Raw genomic sequence first — 23125 nt, 5'->3', positions numbered from 1 at the left:
AAATGTGTTTATTGAACCAAATAACATTGGTGCATTCAGAAACAATAGAAAATCTGCAGATGTTGGAAATCCAATGCTGGAAGAACTCAGTAAGCCAGGGTCTCTGTACCGAGACCCTCCATCAGTACTGGAGTAAAAAGATGAGGTGGCAGTAAGAAGGGAGTGGAAGAAGAAATACTAGATGATAGGTGAAACCGGGAGGGGGAGGGGTGAAGTAAAGAGCTGGGAAATTGATTGCTGAAAAAGATAAAGGGTTGGAGAAGGGGAAATCTGATAGGGGAGGGCAGAAGGCCATGGAAGAAAGGGAAGGTTGAGGAGCACCGGAGGAAGGTGATGGGCAGATAAGGAGAGAAAGGGAAATGGGAATGGGGAGGTGGGGGGGTGTGGGGTGGCATTATTCAGAATCAGAATCAGGTTTACTATCACCGGCATGTGACGTGAAAATTGTTAACTTAGCAGCAGCAGTTCAATGCAATACGTAATCTAGCAGAAAGGAAAAAATAAAATAAAATAATAATAAATAAACAAGTAAATCAATTATGTATATTGAATAGATTTTAAAAAGTGCAAAAACAGAAATACTGTATATTTTTTTAAAAAGGGAGGTAGTGTCCAAAGATTCAATGTCCATTTAGGAATCAGGTGGCAGAGGGGAAGAAGCTGTTCCTGAATCGCTGAGCGTGTGCCTTCAGGCTTCTGTACCTCCTACCTGATGGTAACAGTGAGAAAAGGGCATGCCCTGGGTGCTGGAAGTCCTTAATTATGCACGCTGCCTCTCTGAGACACCGCTCCCTGAAGATCTCCTGGGTGCTTTGTAGGCGAGTACCTAAGGTGGAGCTGACTAGATTTACAACCTTCTGCAGCTTCTTTCGGTCCTGTGCAGTAGCCCCTCCATACCAGACAGTGATGCAGCCTGTCAGAATGCTCTCCACAATACATCTATCGAAGCTTTTGAGTGTATTTGTTGACATGCCAAATCTCTTCAAACTCCTGGAAGAAAAATCAATGTTTCATGCCATCAGATTGGAGGCTACCCAGACGGAATATTAGGTGCTGGAACACTGGTACATTTTTAGCATTAGCTCCGCACTTGGTTTGGTATTTTACAATTTTAAATATTAGACTATTTTAAATGTTAGACTGTATTGTGGTGACATATGCTGAAATTTGGATTGAAATTGTAACTGATCCTGGGCACTACTGTCAATGAATGGCACAAAAATACCAGCCAAACTAGTTTTATTTGTACTAGTATTTTAACCAAATCAGCTAATTGATGAGCAATCAGTAACATTATTAATTGCCAAAATAGAACCCTCTTCTACAGGAACATAACTGAAATGTAATCTTTTCCTCTTAGAGAAATGGATGGACTTGCATCAAACACAGCGTTACCTCCAATTTTTGCTGATGATGATGTATCAAAGGAGAGTGCAGATCTGACAGTCGATGCTGGGTATGTTACTCACTATTTAAATAAAAGACATTGCGATATTGCCAAAAAGATATTTAATTTGGATGTTATGGATGCCAGAACTTAGATGGTATATAAATTGGGAGTGCCCATGATTTTATTTCTAATCATTGATAGTGACACAGTAACTACTGTTTCAGGATAGATCAACAAACAGATGGTGACAATCGCACCCATTAATTTACTGACTGGTATTTTCATGATCTGTGGTAACTTCAATTCAGAGTACTGTACCTAATCCTGTTTAAATCAGGGTTAGCTACAGCTTGTGCTGAAGAATACAATGCCTTATAAGTATTCAGCCCCAACCCTTTGTTCAGGTGAATGAGTATTACAACCAGGGATTTTGATCAACTTAACTGATATTTTTTATTTGAGAATCATTTGCTCCATTTTTCACAGTGGAGCCCAAAAAACAGGGAAAACAGTAAAGCATGGAAAACTAAAAAATCAAAACCTGAAATGTCAGCAGTTCAAAAGTATTCATCCCCTTTTGCTCAGTACTTAGTTGAACCATCTCTCTCAGCTATTACAGCCAGTAGTCTCTTTGGATAAATCTCTATTAGATTTGAACAATGTGATGGGGCAAGATTTGTCCATTCCCTCTTGCAAAATTTCGCAAGCTGTTCCAGGTTTGTTGGGAGGCAGCAGTGGACAGCAATCTTGAGGTCTTACCAGAGATGTTCGATCGTGTCAAGGTCCGGACTCTGACTGGGTCACTCATGGGTATCAAATTTCTTAATTTGAAGGCACTTCATTGTTGCTCTGGCAGTGTGCTGAAAGATAAGCTTCCTGGAAGAGGCTAGCAGGTTTTTATCCAGGATTTCTCTGTTTTTAGCAACATTCATCTTCCCATCAATCCTGACCAGGTTTCCAGTCCCTTCTTTTGAAAAGCATCCCCAGAGCATGATGCTACCTCAGCTGTACTTTACAATAAGAATGGTGTTATCTGGCCAATGCGCAATATTAGATTTATGCCGCATGTACTGCTTAGTGTTGAGGGCAGAAAGTTCCACTTTAGTCTCATCTGACTACAAGACCATCTTCTACATCTTTACAGTATCTTCTAAGTGACGCTTTGCAAAGTCTTTACAGTCAAGGATATATTTTATTTTAAGCTAAGGATTCTTCTTGCCACTCTTCTGTAAATACCCTTTTTGTGCAAGGTCTTGGAGATTGTGGAGCCATGAACTTCATCTCCAGTTGCAGCCACTGACTTCTGCAGGTCACTCAGAGTGACTGTTGACATCACAGTAACCTCTCTTACAAGTGCCATTTTTTTCGGCACCTAAGTTTAGAGGGGCAACCTGACCTCAGAAGTGTGGCTGAGATTTCATTTTTTTCCCCCAAATTTTTCACGATGGACTGCACTGAGCTCCAAGTTATGTTTAGTGCCTTTGATATGGTCTTGTACCCTTCCCCAGATTTGTACTTCTCTATTACCATTCCTCTGACTTGCCTTGAATGCTGTTTTGTCTTCATTTTGATTTGGTCTGTTGAAAATCTACCATACTGTTGGACCTTAAAGAGAGGTTATTTGTTCAGGTGATCTTCCAATTTTCTGTATCAATAATTTAGGTGAGTTGGTAAGGTAATATACAGTACTGCACCTGAGGAAGTTAGTGTAGTAATTACAACAGGGATGAATACTTTTTCAGCCTCATAATTTTGGTTTTTAATTTTTAGTAAATTGTTGACAGGTCTTGGAATTTTTTTGAAGTTTTAGATTTGACATGATGCACAATGTTTTGTAGATTAGCTCAAAAAATCCTTGAATATATTTTAAATTTAGAAAATGAGACAGTAAAATGTGAAAATAGTTGTGGGGGCGGAATACTTTTTCAAGACTCTAAAGATGAAGTGACAGTGGAGTGAAAATGAACTCTGGACTGTTTGAGTTACTCCCACAACTTCCTAACTAACATTGTCAAATTCAGAAATGATGTGACTTTGTGACAAATTCACACTTGCTATCTTTTGCACATACCCAGGAAAGAATATAGACAAAGTCAAGTTTATTGTCATAAGTGCAGGTGAAATGAAAACCTTAGCAGTTTTTCATGACTGGTATTGAAAGTTACTGGATTTGAAACATTGGTAAAAATTTTCCTTATCATACCCTGGGGTGTAGTTCATCCTCAATGGGATTCACAGATATCCCAAGCCTTAGGAAATGAATTAAAGCACTGGTTCTTGCACAGTATAATTTAACAGTTTCAAAACTCCTCAGTTGTTCATTCTATGGAGGGAGCCAAAGTGAGCATCAGTACCGGGTTATTTAAACACGAGGCTCTCAGAAAACCAATTCTTACTCAATCTGTGTTGAGCATCTTGCATTCCAATGCAATATTTTTTATTAAGCTTTTGCACCAAATGCATTTTATACTTAATATATATATATATATATATATGTGTATCGAAGGTTTGCTAACATTTTTTACTCCATTTTTGATAGCAACATGTCTGTTTATTTGATTATGGTTGCTTCATTTTATTTGAAACTTACACTACTTGCCCATTCCCAAATACTAGCATTTATAAATGAGCATTTACTGCCTATAAGGTAGGGCATAGGTAGTAGAGCTGTTGGTCTGATCTAAAATAGAAATTGTTTAAATGGCAAGTGTTTGTTGTCTGACTTGAATCAATGCTGTCTGTAGGTTTACTTATATTACATATAATTTGATGTTCTAACATCGGTGATGCCTGCCAGCAACTATTTTGAATTGATTTAATCTGTACCACTGTTAGTAACAGAGTTGTAACTCTTGGTGCTTTTGTATTGCAAAGTTGAAAATACTTTTCCCATGCCAAATCCAAATTTCATTACATAAATCTGTCATTGCAGTGCTGGATGCTTGCACAGTTTAAATAGACATAGTGTGAAAATGTGATTGGCATTATTGTAAACTGAAAGGAAATTTTTCTTTACAAAATCTATGAAATGCATTAATATGTTTCTGAAAGTGTGTCCTTGGACACTTCAACATCTACTTTGTGGCAGCTTTTCTCAGTTTTCCTGTGCTCTGCCATCAGAGAAATCACCAGCCTGGAATGCATTTGGTAATCAAATCAAACAGTTCCTAGCAGGGTTATTTAATCATCAGCATCAAAGACACAAAACATAGTGAATTTTCTGTATAAAAAACACTTGCAGGTTGTGCCCTACAGACAAAGAAAAGATTAGCTGTATTTGTCACATGGACATCAAAACATACAGTGAAATGCGTCATTTGCATCAAATCAAATCATTGAGAGTTGTGCTGGGCAGCACACAAGTATCGCCACACTTCCATCGCCAACATAGCAGGGTCACAGCTTACTAACCATATGTCTTTGGAATGTGGGAGAAAACCAGAGCACCCCAGAAGAAATCCATCAAGTCATGCGGAGAATATACACACTCTTTACTGACTGAGGTAGGAATTGAACCCCAATCAGTGAAAGCTGGCAGTGCACTGATCTCTTTGCTATTGTGCCAAACTAGATCAACTTGAGAACAAGAGAGGTGCACATTTGTAGTGATGGACAAATAAACATCTGAAATTTTCCCAGCCAGGATGTAGTAAGGGTATTGGTGGGTACATGCATTGTTTCTGCTATTTTACTCTGTGGGAAACATCAGTAAAGTAATTTTGTCCTTCAAGTTATGGTTTATGCCTAGAGAGAGCATTAGAAACTTAATTTAGGATGACTTCATGGTGGTTTCCTGTCTTTCATTGATGATGATGGGAACAGCTTGTGATAGGAAAAGAAGAGCAATGCTTAGGATGCATATTTAGTGCAATTTTTGCTGACGCTTATCTGTGCCAGTTAATTAAACAGGCTGTAGGACATCAGTATGTCTGCAACTTCTTTGAACAACAAGTTTTAAAACTTTCCTTTGAATGCAGGTTTTCAGGCCCAGAGGGCTCGTACAGCTCAGGGGTCTCTCAGTCACTGAACAATCCAGATTTTGTGGAGGATCTGTCTCAGGTGCAGCTACTACAAAATGAGTCCCCTCAGGCAGCAGATACCAGTGAACAAAGAAGTGAGGAGGAGGTGAGTGGGGCAAGCATCTGTGTTAATCCCTTGGTTGTTAAACCATACAGTTAACGCATTGTGTCTTCAAGAACAAGCAATCCTGTTTTGTTTTGCACAAAACCCCACACTTCTCTGACAATTAATTTGGGCTATTGAAGTTCCATATTTTATTCAAAAGTTGAGCATATAGCGGAAGCAAAAAAATACAGATAATTTTGTGTGGGAAAGAGCCAGGTCAAAGATGAGTGGATAAAGAGCATCGCAGAGTGGGTGGCAGAGGTGTAATCCATAACTCAGTGTTGCATGTGCCAGATCCAAGTTACTAACTTGATCCTTCTTTTCAATTTGCACACGCACAATGCTAGAGGAACTTAGCAGGTCAGGCAACATGTATGCAAAGGAATAGAGTTGATGTTTTAGGCTGAGACCCTTCATCTGGTCTGCAGAGGAAGGGGGAAGAAACCAGAATAAGAAGATTAGGGTAGGGGATGAGTACATTTTGTGCTGCAAACTCCAGCATTTTGTGTGTGTTACTCTGGATTTCTTGTATCTGCAGAACCTCTTGTGTTTATCCTTTTCTTGGTTTATATTTTTCCTTCCTGATTTCTCACTACTAATCCCCGGCCCCTTTGAAACAAAATTCTGCCTTTTATTTAGATTATTGTTTCTAGGGTAATGTGTCCTTTTGTACCTCAGCCAAGTCACCAAGGGTCTGTTATAACTTGATGTCAGTATGTGCAAACTCCCTACATAGAACTTGAGATGCAGAAATACATGCATAATCTAGCCATTGGTAGCATCCTTTCATTACTCTGCCTGAGACTGGGTATCTCAATGGGTTAGGAATCAAATAGCCTTGCATTGTTTGAGTACAAAATGCAATCAATGCATTAACCAGTCAAAACTATTGGGCCACACACACAAAATGCTGAAGGAACTCAGCAGGTCAGGCAGCATCTATGGAAAAGAGTAAACAGTTGACGTTTCAGGGCGAGACCCTTCATCAGGGCCATTATTGGGCCACTTGTTTATTTTCTCAGTGTTGAATTGAGAAGATTCATATTCTCAGTACTAGCCATCATCAGGGAGGAGTACAAGAGCCTAAAGGCACACACTTAACATTTTAGGAACAGCTTCTTTCCCTCCCCCACTAGATTGTTGACTGGTCCATGAACTCTAGCTCACTATTTTGCTCTGTTCTTTTTGCACTACTCATTTATATTTTAATATTTCTTATTGTAACGGGGTATTTTTATGTATTGCACTGTACTACTGCTGCAAGTCAAGAAATTTCCCAACAATCACAGCGACAGTAAATTTGATTCTGATTTTTTCATGCTCACATGCAATATTTTGAAAGAAAAAGAAAATATTTTTCCATTTTTATAGTATTGAACAGGAAATGGTGATATTTTAAAAATCCTATTGTATGTGTCAGAGAACTATTTGTGTGGGATGCTGTACCACTCTCTGCTGAAGTTATGATTGGCTTAGTGGCATGTCTGGGATGATCTTGTGTGTTACCAGACAAGCCAGTGATCTAGAGGTAAGTTGTGGTGCTGCAAATGCACCCATGGTTGAGTTCAGCTACTTCACTGCTGTGAGACTCTGTGCTCTGGGCTAAGATGTTAACTTCCAAGTTAGATTTTTTAATTTTAAACTATGAGAAGCTAATTCTGCATCTGACCTGTTCACTTCACCATAGTTTCACAATGCGGAATTAGTACCTCTCATGCTGGCATCTTAGTTTATTTACCTTCAACTCTCCTCTTTGGATAAATGAGCTGCCATTGGCTTAACTGAGTGGAGACCTTGTATCACCTTTAATATATAAGTTATTTGGGGATTGGATAATAGAATGACGTGGGGATTGACTCCTGTGTTGAAATGCAACCCAGATTGGTGGAATGAAAATCTCTGCCTCAAGGCTGTAGAATCCCACATGAAATGAGTTAGCAGACTCTCAGTCATGCTCACAGCACAACATTCTGTTTTGTTTGGCACTTAATTAAAAATCGCTTCAAGTGCCAAAAGGTTATGACACATTGGTGTAATCAGATTGGAGCTTGGGCACCTTACTGTGTTTAATTCTACTTAACTTGATATTTACACTGTGTAACTGAAATGATTATTCCTCCGTACTCCAGCACAGATGTTTTTTTAAATCAATTAACACAAAAATTCACACCAAAAAAAAATCACATAGTTTCATTGTGCGTCACTACAGGAAAGAACCATGTTGAACATTTCAAATATTATACACTGTAAGCCTTTTGTTGTTTAGTACAGTGTAGGTCTTTGTATTTAAAATCACAAGGATGACCTCATGATTTTTCACCCTCGTTATCTTTCTTTTATGTCCAGAGACAAAGTAATATATTTGCTGTCTGCCAACATTATTATGCGTAATATAATAGCCAGTAAGACTACGTTTGGGAAAAGTTCAAACAAAATCACAGAGACAGGTGCAAAAATAAATCAGTCACAAGTTAGAACTTTATTTAGGACTATAGAAACTTCCTTCTTATAGGGACTGCACAATCTGAAAATCTTCTTACATTCTGGCCAAGGTTTGGATTTATAAATTTTTTTATAAAGTTTACTCTCATTTTTGTAAAATACTGTCAATCTATTAGAACTTTTAGGTGTAATTTATGCCTTTTGAAGGTTCTTTTACATCTTCCCATGCCCTGTCCTGTTAGTCATCTGTTGTAAACCAGTATAATGGAGTAATTGAACTTCACAGCTAAGCCTAATCCCCCCCCCCGCCTTGCTCAGTGTTTACAATCCCAGGATTTGACAGTCAAGGCCAATTCTAGCTGTGGTTAGGTAATTCAACACAAATCATGAGTTGTATACAAGATGCTCTGTCCTTTGCCTTAGTACTGCATCAGGCACTGTCTTCACCAGATCTTAGACAGTTTTCTCTAAAACTGAACTAGGCAATAGAACTAGGGGCTGAAAAGATGAAAGATATTTAGAGCTTAAAGGAATTCCAAACAGATTGGCTTGATTCATGCCAGCAGTAGTAATTATCTGTTTCCCTGCATTGGCATTCCATCCATTGTCCTCCTGACTAATGCACCATGGCTGCAGCGTGCATGAACTACATAATGAACTGCATTTCTTCCAGCAGTATGTGCTGAACCTGTGACCTTTATCACCAAGAAAGTCAGGAGCAGTGGGCATGTGAACACATCAGCACTTGCAGAACTTCCCTCCAATCAAATCCCATTCTGACTTGGGAAAAGCATAATGATCTAAACTTTGGATTATCCTACCTCACAGCATTGTGGAAGCAACTTTGGCACTGGACTGGAGTGGTTCACAAAGGGCACTCATCACCATCATGCCAGAGGCAGTTGGCATAGGCATAAATAACATTAACACCCGCATCCTGAGCTTCCTAAACAAAAAAAAAAGTCACAGTGGACAATACCAAAGTTGCTGGTTTGAATGAAAGCTGGGCAAGGAAATGTTTAGAGTGATTCTTCTGATAAAGAATATGTCAGGTCTGAGATGAACATTAGTTTTTTTGTTTTTGCTGATGGCTTGGGAGTGATGAGTATAATGCGTCTATGATGCTGAGAAAGTGAAATAGCTTGAGGGAACTTCCTGTAGTGCCTCTTGTGTATCCTTGACCTTGTCTTGTTAAACAGAAAATTTCCAAGAAGGGAGGCTGGCCCAAAGGAAGGAAAAGGAAAAAAGCAACCAAAGACAGCAACGCTCCTAAAGCCCCGCTCACCGGGTATGTAAGATTTCTCAATGAGCGTCGGGAGCAACTTCGAGCACAGCGGCCGGATGTTCCATTTTCTGAAATCACACGAATGTTAGGGAATGAATGGAGTAAACTGCCTGCAGATGATAAACAGGTATTGAAAGATTAGATTAGAAACTAAATGTAATGTATCTGAAACGAGAGAAAATCTGCAGATTTTAAAATGCAAACACAAGGAATTCTGCAGATGCTGGAAATTCAAGCAACACACACCAAAAAGTACTGGTGAATGCAGCAGGCCAGGCAGCATCCATAGGAAGAGGTACAGTCGACGTTTCAGGCCAAGACCCTGCTGCGTTCATCAGCATTTTTTGAAAATCTGCAGATGCTGGAAATCCAAACAACACACACAAAATGCTGAGGAACTCAGCAAGCCAGACAGCATCCATGCAAAAGGGTCAAGGGTTTGGGGTCGAGATCCTTCATCAGAACTGGAGAAAAGGATGAGGTCAGAGTAAAAAGGTGGAGGGAAGGGAGGAAGAAATACAAGGTAGTAAGGTGAAACCAGGAGCTGGTGGGGGGGGGTGTGGTGTGAAGTAAAGAGCTGAGAAGTCGATTGTTGAAAGAGATAAAGGTCTGGAGAAGGGAGAATCTGATAGGAGAGGACAGAAGGCCATGGAAAAATGGGAAGGGGGAGGAGCACCAGAGGGAGGTGATGGGCGGGTAAGGAGATAAGGTGAGAGAGGGAAATAGGAATGGGGAATGTGAGTGGGGGGATTACCGGAGGTTTGAGAAATTGATGTTCGTGTTATCAGGTTGGAGGCTACCTAGGTGTTGCTCCTCTAACCTTGGTGTGGCCTCATTGTGACAGTAGAGGAAGCCATGGACTGACATGTCAGAATGGGAAGTGGAATTAAAATGGGTGACCACTGAGAGATCCTGCTTTTTGTTGTGGGTGGTGCGTAGGTGCTGGACGAAGCAGTTTCCCAATCTATATCAGGTCTCTCCAATATGTAGGAGGGCACACCAGAAGCACCAGATATAGCAGCTGACCCCAACAGACTAACAGGTGAAGTGTTGCCTCACCTGAAAGGAGTGCTTAGGGCCCTGAATGGTAGTTAGAGAGGAGGTGTAGGGGCAGGTATAGCACTTGTTCCATTTGTAAGGTAAGTGCCAGGTGGGAGATCGGTGGGGAGGCATGAATGGACAAGGGAGTCACTTAGGGAGCGATCCTTGCGGAAAGCAGAAAGTGGGGGGAGGGAAGGATGTGCTTAGTGGTGGGATCGTGTTGGAGATGGCGGAAGTTATGGATGCAGAGGCTGGTGGAGTGCTAGGTGAGGACAAGAGGAATCCTATCCCTGGTGAGGTGGTGGGAGGATGGGGTGAGGGCAGAGGTGCGCGAAGTGGAAGAGATGTGGTTGAGGGCAGTGGTGATGGTAGAGGAAGGGAAGCCCTTTTCTTTGAAGAAGGACATTTCCTTAGTTCTGGAATGAAAAGCCTCATCCTGAGAGCAGGTGCAGTGGAGACAGAGGAATTGAGAGAAGGGGATGGCATTTTCTTTTACATGAAACAGGGTGGGAAGAAATATAGTCCAGGTAGCTGTGAGAGTCATTGGGTTTACATCAGTAGATAAGCTGTCTCCAGAGATAGAGACAGAGAGTTTGAGAAAGGGGAGGGAGGTGTCAGAAATGGACCAGATAAATTTGAGGGCAGGGTGGAAGTTGGACTGCAAGTTGACGAAGTCGACAAGCATCACGTGGGTGCAGGAAGCGGCATTAATGCAGTCATCAGTGTAGCATAGGAAAAGTTGTGGAGAGTGATACCAGTGTAGGCTTGGAGCATAGGCTGTTCTATGTAGCCAACAAACAGCAGGCCTGCCATCACCCTCTGGTCCTCCTCCAATATTTTGTGTGTGTTGTACCTGGACTGCTAAAGCTGTTTACTGTGTGGATGCAATCTCTAAATACTATGATATTAGAGCTTTTCCATGTCATGATCAATGAGCATGCATAAATATATGGGATGGTGAATATGAAGATGTAATTCACTACTGTTATGGTGAATTATGTCAAACATGTAGATGCAAAAGTGTAGGCTTGATTTCTCCTACTACTTAAGCCCATCGCCCCTACTGGGTCATAAGCTGCTGATAGCAGCTCAACCTAATCCTCTGTCCTGGGCCAGTACGTTGGTGTTTCTGTAGCACTGGATTTTTAGGGGATGGGGTATTTATATAAGAGTGGTAAGGAAGAAGACCGGAGTTTAAAAAAAAGCATATCCTTGCCTGTAAAGACTTTGCAAAAGGTTACTTTGAAGAAGATACTGTAAAGATGTGGAAGATGTTCTTGTGTCAGATGAGACTAAAGTGCAACTTTTTTGACCTCAATACTGAGCAGTACCTGTGGCGTAAATCTAATATTTGTGCATTGGCCAGATAACACTATCCCTACTGTAAAGTATGGTTGAGGTAACATCATAGCATCATGCTATGGGAATGCTTTTCAGCAGCAGTGACTGGAAATCTAGTCAGGATTAATAGGAAGATGAATGCTGCTAAATATAGAGAGATTCTGGATATAAACCCTCTGCCAGAAAGCTTGACCTGTGGAAGAAATTTATCTTTCAGTAGAACAGTGACCCCCCAGCATACAGCCAAAACAACTATGGTGGCTTCAGATTAAGAAATCTGAAGCCCTTGAGTGGCTAAGAATCCTGACCTTAACATCTGGCATAACCTCACGATTGCTGTCATCTGCTCCCCAACTAACCTAGCACAGCTTGAGCAATTTTATGAGGAGGAAGATTGCGCAAATCTTGCTCCATCACGTTACACAAAGCTAAAAGAGACTTATTCAGAAAGACTACTGGCAATAGTAGCTACAAGAGGTGGTTAAACTAAGTACTGTGGAAAGGGGGATGAATATTTTTGAAGTGCTGACATTTCAGTTTTATTGTTTTTGTTTTTCATGTGTTACAATATTCCCTGTATTTTGGGCTCTATTGTGGAAAACAAGATGGAACATGTGATTGACAGATAAAAATTCTCAGTTAAATTGCTCAAAATCCCTGGCTGTTACACTTATTTATGTGAACAAAGGGATGGGGGCTGAATACTTTTTCAAGGCACTGTAACTGCCTGCAGTAATGCAATTGACAAGAGAATTGATTTGGTTCATTACAGTTCTTTACTGGAATCGTATGTTTACTTAGGTCAGCAAAGATATGCTGTCTGCAATCTGGTATTGTCATTTTCAAAAATCAAGAAAGGATTGTTACAAGTGTACTGTACACAGAGATTTTTAGTGAACATGTACCCCTGTGAGTACAAATTACCTGTCGTGCTCAGTATAGATGCTTCTAGGTGAATAACTGATCAGTTTGTGTTCTTTGCTTGGCATTATCCCTGTAAATTCCTAATGCACTCTATCCCTAATCACTCTTTTCTGTCTATGCAGTGTTATTTAGATGAGGCGGAGAAAGACAAAGAGCGTTACATGAGGGAACTGGAGCAATACCAACAGACTGAAGCCTACAAAAGATTCACCCAGAAAGCAGATGACAAACGACGGACAAAAGGACTTAGCCAAGGTAAAAATTGTGAGACTTGGTTTAAGACAAATTCTGTCAGCAGTTCATTACTGATGCAATTAACTTCCAGAAACATCTGAAGTTCATGTTGTTTTCCACAGCATGTTTTCTTCAAAATCTGTTCCTATTCATGCAGCAATATGAAGAAATTTTTTTACAGTAAAGAGCTTGTGCCAGATGCAGGCACAACTCCCTCAGTTGGCTGTACACCAAAATATAAAGATTGGATTCAGGGAATTAACATCCATGTTAAGAAGGGAAGGATAAAGCTAACCCAAATAAAACATTGTGTTCATGTGTTCTTTGACTTAAGCCAGGGGACAAACTAAGGTTAGAGTCTGACATTGTAAATGGATTGATTTCTCTCAGTTTTAACATGTGGAATGTTATTTTTATATCTCCCCTGTCTTTAGATGAAGGAACTCGAGCCAATAACATTCCTGTTACTGAGGTAAGAACCTTTATATTTTTCCCAACACTGCAGCTAAGCAATAATAAATTTAAAAAGAACTAACTTTAATAATAATTTTGATCAGTTATTCAAAGACAATTAGCCTCATGTTAATGCCATTCTGAACAACATCAATAAATGGCTGTGAGAGCAAATATTTTGCTGACTCCTTCTACTGAAAGCACTTACTGTGCAGCAGTTGTCATTCAGTATCACACCCAGTTGACCATTTTTTATCTTGAACATGGCAGTGGAAGGCATTGAAGCCAGAAATAATTACCTTATATGACATTATGACATTCACACACATGAACTTTCTGGCTGGTGGAGGGGGAGGCGAGCGGGGATGTGGGTTCATTGAATACAACTGTGATAGTTAGTATATTGAATCTAGGGATGCCAAAACTAATTGCAGTCTTACTAGCATTGTAACTTGATCATCATTGCTTGGGATTACATTCAGCAGTGTTTTCATCATTAAACTATATGGGAATTTCACACGATCAATTTCCATTCTCTGTGGGGAATGCCTTGACTGTGCAAGATTCATGCTCCTTGATGCAATTGTAATTAGGATAGAATTAAGATACCACACTGAAGAACGAATTGCAAAAAAACTTAATTTTAGCAAATAATGATTTGATGAAGTAGCTTACAGATTTTATTCCACTAAACTTTTCTCAATTTAGAAGTAATTGTTTGCGCAGTGGATCAGATATAGTCTCCAGATTTCCAAGAATGATATGAATAGTGCTTCAACGAAAACCCTGTGGATTGAAAGATTGTATTTCACGACCTTGAAAATGACAGCATCTCCACATGGGAATGTGCTATTCCTGAAAAAACAAAGCAAATAAATTGCTTTCTGGACATCATAATGTACATTAGAGTGATTTTCTGTTGCCATTTGCCAGAACTGATGTTATAGAAGTAGGTAATGGAATGTGTGAGTGTTAGGAGCAGAAACGTCTCCACAGATACTCACAGCTCACTCAATTAGCTGTACATATATATATATATAATATTTAAATAAGTAGTGCAAAAATTTTTTTAAAAAGGAAAAAAGTACTGAGGTTGTGTTCATTGGTATAATGTCCATTCAGAAATCGGATGGCAGAAGGGAAGAAGCTGTAGCTGAATCATGCCTTCAGACTTCTGTACCTCCTTGCTGATGGTAACAATGTGAAGAGGGCATGTCCTGGGTGGTCAGAGTCCTTAGTGGTGGATTTTGCCTTTTTGAGGCACCGCCCCTTGAATATATCTTGGATACTATGGAGGCTAGAGCCCATGATTTGTTGTTATTCCTTTCTGTGCCTTGTGGCGCCATTGGGCGGAAACCTGACCGTTTCTTTAGCATTTGTCTGTTTTTTACGAGCCCAAGTTAATAGCTCGACTCTCAAAGTGCCCATAATGGAGCTGATTAATTTTACAACTCTCAAGCTTACTTCAATCCTGTGCAATAGCATCCCCCCCCCCACTCCACCCCCATACTAGACGGTGATGCAGCCAGTTAGAATGCTCTCCACTGTACATAGGTAGAAATTTATGAGTGTTTTATTTGACATCCAAATCTCCTCAACCTCCTAATGAAATATAGCTACCGTCTTGCCTTCTTTATAGCTGCATTGATGTGTTGGGACCATATTGGGTTCCTCAGAGATATGAACACCCAGGAACTTGAAGTTGCTCACTCTCTCCACTTCTAATCCCTCTGAGGACAGGTGTATGTGTTCCCTCATCTTACCCTTTCTGAAATCCACAGTCAGCTCTTTGATCTTACTGACATTGAATGCAAGGTCGTTGCTGCAGCATCACTCAACTAGCTGATATATCTCGCTGCTGCCCACCCTCTCTTCACCATCTGAGATTCTGCCAACAATGGTTGTATCATCAGCAAGTTTATAGGTGGTATTTGTGCTGTGCCTAGCCACACATTCATGAGTGTAGAGAGAGTAGGGCAGTGGGCTAAGTACACATCCTTTAGGGATGCTAGTGTTGATTGTCAACGAAATGGAGGTGTTATTTCCAAACCCACAGATTGTGGTCTTCTTGTTAGGAAGTCGAGAATCCAGTTGCAGAGGGAGGTACAGAGGCCCGGGTTCTGGAGCCTTTCAATCAGGACTGTAGAATGATAGTGTTAACTTGTTCTGGAGCTGCTCCGGCCTATGGTCAGGCCACACTTAGATCCCCTCCAGTTCGCCTACCAGCCCTGACTAGGAGTTGAGGATGCCATTGTCTACCTGCTGAACTGTGTCTACACCCGCCTGGACAAGCCAGCGAGCACTGTGAGGGTCATGTTTTTTGACTTCTCCATGCGTTCAACACCATCCACCCTGCTCTGCTGGGGGAGAAGCTGACAGCGATGCAGGTGGATGCTTCCCTGATATCATGGATTCTTGATTACCTGACTGGCAGACCACAATACGTGTGCTTGCAACACTGTGTGTCCGACAGAGTGATCAGCAGCACTGGGGCTCCACAGGGAACTGTCTTGTCTCCCTTTCTCTTCACCATTTACACCTCAGACTTCAACTACTGCACAGAGTCTTGTCATCTTCTGAAGTTTTCAGATAACTCTGCCATAGTTGGATGCATCAGCAAGGGAGATGAGGCTGAGTACAGGGCTACGGTAGGAAACTTAGTCACATGGTGTGAGCAGAATTATCTGCAGCTTAATGTGTAAAAGACTAAGGAGCTGGTGGTAGACCTGAGGAGAGCTAAGGTACCGGTGACCCCTATTTCCATCCAGGGGGTCAGTGTGGACATGGTGGAGGATTACAAATACCTGGGGATACGAATTGACAATAAACTGGACTGGTCAAAGAACACTGAGGCTGTCTACAAGAAGGGTCAGAGCCATCTCTATTTCCTGAGGAGACTGAGGTCCTTTAACATCCGCTGGATGATGCTGAGGATGTTCTACGAGTCTGTGGTGGCCAGTGCTATCGTGTTGGCTGTTGTGTGCTGGGGCAGCAGGTTGAGGGTGGCAGACACCAACAGAATCAACAAACTCATTCGTAAGGCCAGTGATGTTGTGGGGATGGAACTGGACTCTCTGACGGTGGTGCATGCCATCTTGGACAATGTTTCCCATCCACTGCATAATGTACTGGTTGGGCACAGGAGTACATTCAGCCAGAGACTTATTCCACCGAGATGCAACACAGAGCGTCATAGGAAATCATTCCTGCCTGTGGCCATCAAACTTTACACCTCCCCCCTTGGAGGGTCAGACACCCTGAGTCAATAGGCTGGTCCTGGACTTATTTCCTGGCATAATTTACATATTACTATTTAACTATTTATGGTTCTATTACTATTGATTATTTATGGTGCAACTGTAACGAAAACCAATTTCCCCCGGGATCAATAAAGTATGACTACTACTACTAACCACTGGAGCTGTAGTTAATAAACAGCATCCTAACATAGGCATCTGTATTGTCCAGGTGATCCATGGCTGTGTGGAGAGCCAATGAGATTGCATCCACTGTAGACCTATCATAGTGATATGCAAGTTGCAGTTGGTCCATGTCCTTGCTGAGGCAGGAGTTGATTCTAGCTATGACCAACCTCTCAGAGCATTTAATCACTATAGATGTGCGTGCTACTGGCTGATAGTTGTTAAGGCAGCTCACACTGCTCTTCTTGGGCTCTTCTTAAGGACCTCCAGCACCCAGGGCATGTCCTTTTCTCACATAGATGTTATATGTTCATATGAGGAAAATATGGGCTGTGTGTTTAATATCCAAATGTTATTTAAAATGTAATGATGCTATTGACTTGTAAGTGACTTATCACTATATTCATGCGAGGGAAATATGCGCCTTGTGTTTGATATTAAATTCGTTAGATAAACCCTTTTAGAAACAAAATTGAGTATATTAGCCACATATAAGTGACTTATAGTTGACTTATCGTCTATATTAAACCGGTCCGTGGTGCAACAAGTTTGGGGACCCCTGCTGTAATTGATTTACTTATTTATTATTGTTGTTATTATTACTTTTTTCCCCCCTCTTCTTCTATATTATGTAATGCATTGAACTGCTGCTGCTAAGTTAACAGATTTCACGACACATGCCGGTGATAATAAATCTGATTCTGATTCTGGTATAATTGTTGCCCTTTAGAAGCAGGTGGGAACTTCTGACTGTAGCAATGAGGGATTGAAAATAATCTTTGAACACCCCTGCCAGTTGGTTGGGACAGTTTTTCAGAGCCTTACCAGGCACTCTGTCAGGTTTTGCCACCTTGCAAGGATTCACCCTCCTAAAAGACAGCCTGATGTCGGCCTCCAAGACAGAGATCATAGGGTCACTGCAGGGATCCTCATAGCTGTAGTTTTATTCTCCCTTTCAAAGCTAGCATAAAAGGCCTTGAGGTCCTCTGGGAGTGAAGCATTACTGCCGTTCATAATGTTGGGTTTTGCTTTATAAGAAGTAATATCCTACAAACCCTGTCAGAGTTGACATGCATCTGATGTCTCCTCCAATCTCACTCAACTTTGTTCCTTAGCTCTTGAAAGACGAGGGGTTTGTGGCCTAAGGTAGAAGGAGTCAATTTTAGAAAACCTAGCACATTTATTTTTCAACATAGTCCCCTCCTACATTTACACACTTAGTCCAGCGTTTGTGGAGCATACGGATCTTGGACCTCCAGAAAGTGTCCACAGCATGGGTGATTGATAAGTTTGTGGCCTAAGGTAGAAGGAGATGAGATATATACCTCACGTTACATGCACGTGCAGGTCAACTCTTTGAGTGATTATGCAGAAAGTTTGAAGTTAATAACTCAACTCCTTCTACCTTAGGCCACAAACTTATCAATCACCCTGATGAGTTATTAACTTCAAACTTTCTGCATCAATCATCCCTCGTAGCCTTCCGCAAGTCATACCTGGTTTTCTTGTACAGGGTTGAATGCCGTAGATCTAGCTCTCAGCAAATTACCAACCTCCTGGCTTTTGATTATGATATGTACCGTAACTATGTCCGTGGCTCTTCAATTTCTTTCCTAGCTTTCCACAAGATCTGAGGATGCACTTGGTCAGGCCCTGAGGATTTATCCACCTTAATGTCTGTTACGGTTGCCAGTCCTTTGTCTTTGGTAATATATATGGTCCAGGCCATCAAAACTCAGAGGGTTGAATCTTGCAGACCAGATGAATCTACATTTCATCTTGAGATCTCAAGTCGCTGTTAATTTAGCTCATTTACACAAGACAGTGGTGGGTACACTTAGGCTGCAGTGTTTTGAAAATAAATCAAGAATTTCACTGAATTCCCATCTGTCAGTTCTATTTGGGAAGTGAATTGGGATTAGCTGTGTGACCTCTTCTGCACTCCCGATGAATACATAGCTCATCTAAGTTTGCGTTCAAATATAGGGTGCCACGCTAGCATAGCGGTTAGCACAGCACTTTACAGCTTAAGGCATTTCAGAGTTCACGTTCAGAGTTCAATTCCGGTGCCATTCTGTACGGAGTCTCTGTACATCCTCCCCATGGAATGTGTGGGTTCTGTCTGGGTCCTCTGGTTTCCTCCCACACTCCAAAGATGTACCAGGGAGGTTAATTAGTTGTTCTAAATTGTCCCATGGTTAGGTTAGCAGTCGTCAGGTTTGTTGGATCAGGGTGACGCAGCTTGAAGGTCCGGAAGGGCCCACTCTGCATTGTACTGCTGAATAATTAAATAAGAACTGTTATTGCAGTTCATTGTCTTGCATTGTTCATTCTTCTTACAACTTGCCCACAGCTATCTTTGAGGAATTATCTGTTCAAATGCTGGAAAGTTGACTGTACAAAAGTCTGCTTCAATGAAAAAGAGGAGGATTGAGAGCAAATGTGTGCCTCTGTATTTTTTAATACATCTTTTATTTGTCGCTATTATTAAATTAAAATTTGTTCTTTGTCCTATGAAGAATAAAAGTAAAATGTATCTTCATGAAAGATACAGTTAAAGAAAAGCATCAGGGAAAATGGGAGCTATCATTCAACTGCGATTGGAGCCCTAAGGTAGTTCATAGTTACAATGTTCTTGAGGGTACAGAGTTAGAGAAAGATGAAGCATGGAAACATACCCTTTGGTCTACGGAGTCTACTCTGCATTTAACCACCCATTTACACTACACCTGCATTGATCCTATTTTTCACTCACCACTTGTTCTCAACTCACGCCTAGAGTTTACCACTCACCTACATACCAGGAGCAATTTACATCCCAGGTTAATCCTGATGAACTGTCCCGAGCCAAAATGTTGACTGTCCATTTCTCTCCACCGATGCTGCATGACCTACTGAGTTCTTCCAGTTTTGTGTTGCTCCAGATTCCAGCATCTGCAGTCTCTCTTGTGTCTAACATACTAATTAATATGTCTTTGGGATGTGGGAGAAAGCCAAGCATTCTCAGTGAACCCATGCAGCCGGAAAGAAAAGGTGCAGATTCAAGACAGACAGAACATGGTCAGGACTGAACCCAGCTCTATGGCACTATGCATCACTGAACAACTTTGCACTATTGGACACAGCGGCCTCTCGGGGGCCAACCAGAGGTGTTTTAGGCTTTTTTTAAATTTTTTTTTTCTTTATTTTACAAATGCAAGACAATGCTGAACCTCAACTTTCAGGGACTGCAGATCTACCCCATCAGTGAGCTGCTCACTGGCAGAGGAGCTGGACTTGGTGTGGACTGTGTTGTTGCCTGCTACAGGAAGGCATCGGAGTTGGTGCTTGAAGGTGCCATGCAGTGTAATGGCGGGTGATTGTCTTGGACTTTTCTCTTGCAATTGCAAGATCCTGTTGAACATTGATAATATAAGATACCACGGGCCCATTTCCCTCCTTTGTTAGTGCAACAGACAGTGGGGGAGCCGCATGACCTTGGTTGTAGCGAGGACTATATAGATAATTTTTTTTGCGTGTGATGGTATGTTTGCTTGCTCTCTTGAATGTACTCTGTGTGTGTGTGTGTGTGTGTGTGTGTGTGTGTGTGTTGTGCTTTGTATATATTTTGCACCTTGGCCTCAGAGGAGTGCTGTTTCATTTGGATGTATTCTTGTATAGTTGAATGATAATTAAGCTTGAACTTGAATAACAGGTGAGGTGCCAATAAGCTCATGAGTAGAGTATAATACCTTTTTAGACCTCTTGAGTATCTTCTGATAGCTTGCTATGTGAGCCAGATGAACAGTGCCCAGTAGAGGTTTTCCATATGGTCTGGTTTAGTGAGCAAATGGTAGGATAGCGGGAGAGAAATGATTTGTCTTAATATGTGTAGCAATTTTTTTTATAAGGCTGGTATTTTTGTGTTACAGAATTTTGAGTTTAGTTTCTACATAATGATTCCTTAAGTTGTTTGGATTCTTGATAACATGAATAGATTTAAAACTTGGGAAGAACCCTATACTTATTGGACATCTGTGATTTGTTTTACAGAAGCAGGGTGACCTCAAGGATCGGTCTGTCTTTGATATTCCTATTTTCTCTGAAGAATTCTTAGACCACAGTAAAGGTAGGAAGACACACTATGTTCTGGAACAGTTCTTTCAAGTTTGGGGGGAGGGTGGATAAGAACAAAGAGATACATAGAAAGCATCTGTGCTATGAAAATAAGGCATTGGGCCCAAACAGACCATTTTAGCAGTGAATTGTTCTATTCACATGTAATCATTCTGATCACATGTCACTTTTAGCTGTTCTTGTTTTGTTTAGAAACCTAGTCTATAATTTTGACAGCTAACCCAGGATTCCATAGTTTCAATATCTCCTATATTGGAATTTGTCTCCTACCTTCTGTTCAAAGTAACACAAATTTAAGCTTGTACCTAGTCTTTTGTTCCCAAAATAATCAGAAGCAGCTTCTACCCGTGTACCCTGACCAATCTTTCTTAATTTTAAACACTTTTAATCATCTGAATTCCAAAAGAATCTGACTTTTATCAGCTTTTCCCTTGTATTCATGTTTCTTCTACTAGGCTTTAATAATAATGAGGAGGAATTTCTCCTATTAGAGTTGTGAATTTTTGGAGTTTTGCACTCAATGTAGTTAATTGATGATATTATATGAATGTTGAATCATTAGGCATATTTGTGGCTGAAGTTAACCATGTAAGATTTGAGAGTTATGAGGACCAGGCAGGAAAATTATCCAAGGGGTCGCTCGGCTTACTTTTGATATTTCTTGTGTTTTATTCTACTTTGCATCCTAATCAAGCCTCTATCTCTCCTCTTATTGCACGCAGTACTCTGCAACACATACAAAATGCTGGAGGGACTCAGCTGGCCAGGCAGCATCTATGGAAAAGAGTAAACAGTTGACATCTTGGGCCGAGACCCTTCATCAGTCCTGAAGAACGGTCTCGGCCTGAAACGTCGACTGTTTATTTTTTTACATAGATGCTGCCTGGCCTTTAATTTCCTCCAGCATTTTGTGTGTGTTACTTTGGATCTCCAGCATCTACAGATTTTCTTGTGTTTGTGACAGTACTCTGCAGTTTTAATTGTAGAGACCCACCATTAAATGTTCGCTGTACAATTAAGTTGTACACCTCTTGAGATAAAACCTAGAATTCTTTTAGTTTCCGGGGGTAAACCATGACTGCAAGTTCTTTTGCTCTTCCACACCAATGAGGAGATTTCATCTCAGTGCACTTGATTTTTCTCCCCCAATTTCAAGTTTCTATATTTGCAATAATTTGTCTCTTCAATTTGAAATGTAATCGTTTTATTTTTTTGATATACAGCTCGGGAGAGGGAACTCCGGCAGCTGAGGAAATCCAACATAGAATATGAAGAAAGAAATGCAGCTTTGCAGAAACACGTGGAGAGCATGAAAACAGCAGTTGAGAAACTGGAGGTGGATGTGATGCAAGAACGGAACCGAAATGTCGTCCTTCAGCAGCACCTGGATACCTTGCGGCAAGCACTGACATCCAGCTTTGCCACTGTACCATTGCCAGGTACTTAAACCTTCATGATTCCAGACTACAATATTTTAAGATGGAACGCTGAAAGCAGTTCCAAGTTAGGTTTATGAAAATAGAAACAGACAATAACCAGTACCAAGGATTTCCTAATTACAATTGAAAAATACGATACATTGTTTATGCATTTAAGTATGAGACAAGATGAGCTTGGTCTGGTATATGAGCAGGTTATACACTCAGTGGCTGCTTTATTAGGTATCACCTGTACCTAATAAAGTGGCCACTGAGTGCATTTTCATTATCTGCTGTGTTGTAACCCATCCAATTCAAGGTTCAGCGTGTTGTACATTCAGAGATGCTCTTCTGTTGTAATACATGTTTATATGAGTTACTGTCACCTACCTGTTGGTTTAAACCAGTCTGGCCATTCTCCTCTGACCTCTCTCATTAACAAGGCATTAACAGCTGCTCACTTTGAGTCCTGATGAAGGGTCTCGGCCGGAAACGTCGACTGTATCTCTTCCTATAGATGCTGCCTGGCCTGCTGCGTTCACCAGCATTTTTTGTGTGTGTTGCTCACTGGATATTTTTTGTTTCTCTCACCATTCTCTATAAGTTCTAAAGATTGTTGTGTGTGAACATCTCAGGAGATCAGTAGTTTTTGAGATCGTCAAATCATCCTGTCTGGCACCAACAATTATTCTACAGTCAAAGTCACTTAGATCACGTTTCTTCCCTATTCAGATGTTGGCTCTGAACAACAATTGAACCTCTTGGCCATGTCTGCACGTTTTTATGCATTGAGTTGCTGCCAGCTAATCGGCTGATTAGATATTTGCATTAACAACCAGGTATATCTTATAAAGTGGCCACTGACTGTATATTCTGATTGGGAGTTGGGGTTCTTTATGTTGGTCCCTTAAAGTGATCTGCTGCCAGGAGTCGG

At 40.9% G+C, this 23125-nt stretch overlaps 1 protein-coding gene across 6 annotated transcripts in view; it reads left to right on the top strand.

The window, feature by feature from the left end:
- hmg20a (high mobility group 20A) overlaps nucleotides 1–23125 on the top strand; it is a 115441-nt gene that overhangs the window by 59179 nt on the left and 33137 nt on the right. For all 6 annotated transcript variants that reach the window (XR_011889658.1, XR_011889657.1, XM_072282792.1 and 3 more), the window contains exons 2-8: nucleotides 1361–1456; nucleotides 5368–5515; nucleotides 9157–9369; nucleotides 12671–12803; nucleotides 13217–13254; nucleotides 20690–20765; nucleotides 21997–22212. Coding sequence is in view for 4 of the 6 variants with exons in the window: in XM_072282792.1 (XP_072138893.1) it covers nucleotides 1365–1456; nucleotides 5368–5515; nucleotides 9157–9369; nucleotides 12671–12803; nucleotides 13217–13254; nucleotides 20690–20765; nucleotides 21997–22212 (916 nt within the window). In the remaining 2 variants the exon portion in view is untranslated. The remainder of the gene's footprint in view (nucleotides 1–1360; nucleotides 1457–5367; nucleotides 5516–9156; nucleotides 9370–12670; nucleotides 12804–13216; nucleotides 13255–20689; nucleotides 20766–21996; nucleotides 22213–23125) is intronic.

This window comes from Mobula birostris, chromosome 18 (assembly GCF_030028105.1).
Source record: "Mobula birostris isolate sMobBir1 chromosome 18, sMobBir1.hap1, whole genome shotgun sequence".
In the NCBI taxonomy this organism is placed as follows: Eukaryota; Metazoa; Chordata; class Chondrichthyes; order Myliobatiformes; family Myliobatidae; genus Mobula; species Mobula birostris.
The sequence above is the reverse complement of the archived record's forward strand: the minus strand, read 5'-3'. Positions and strand labels throughout refer to the sequence as shown.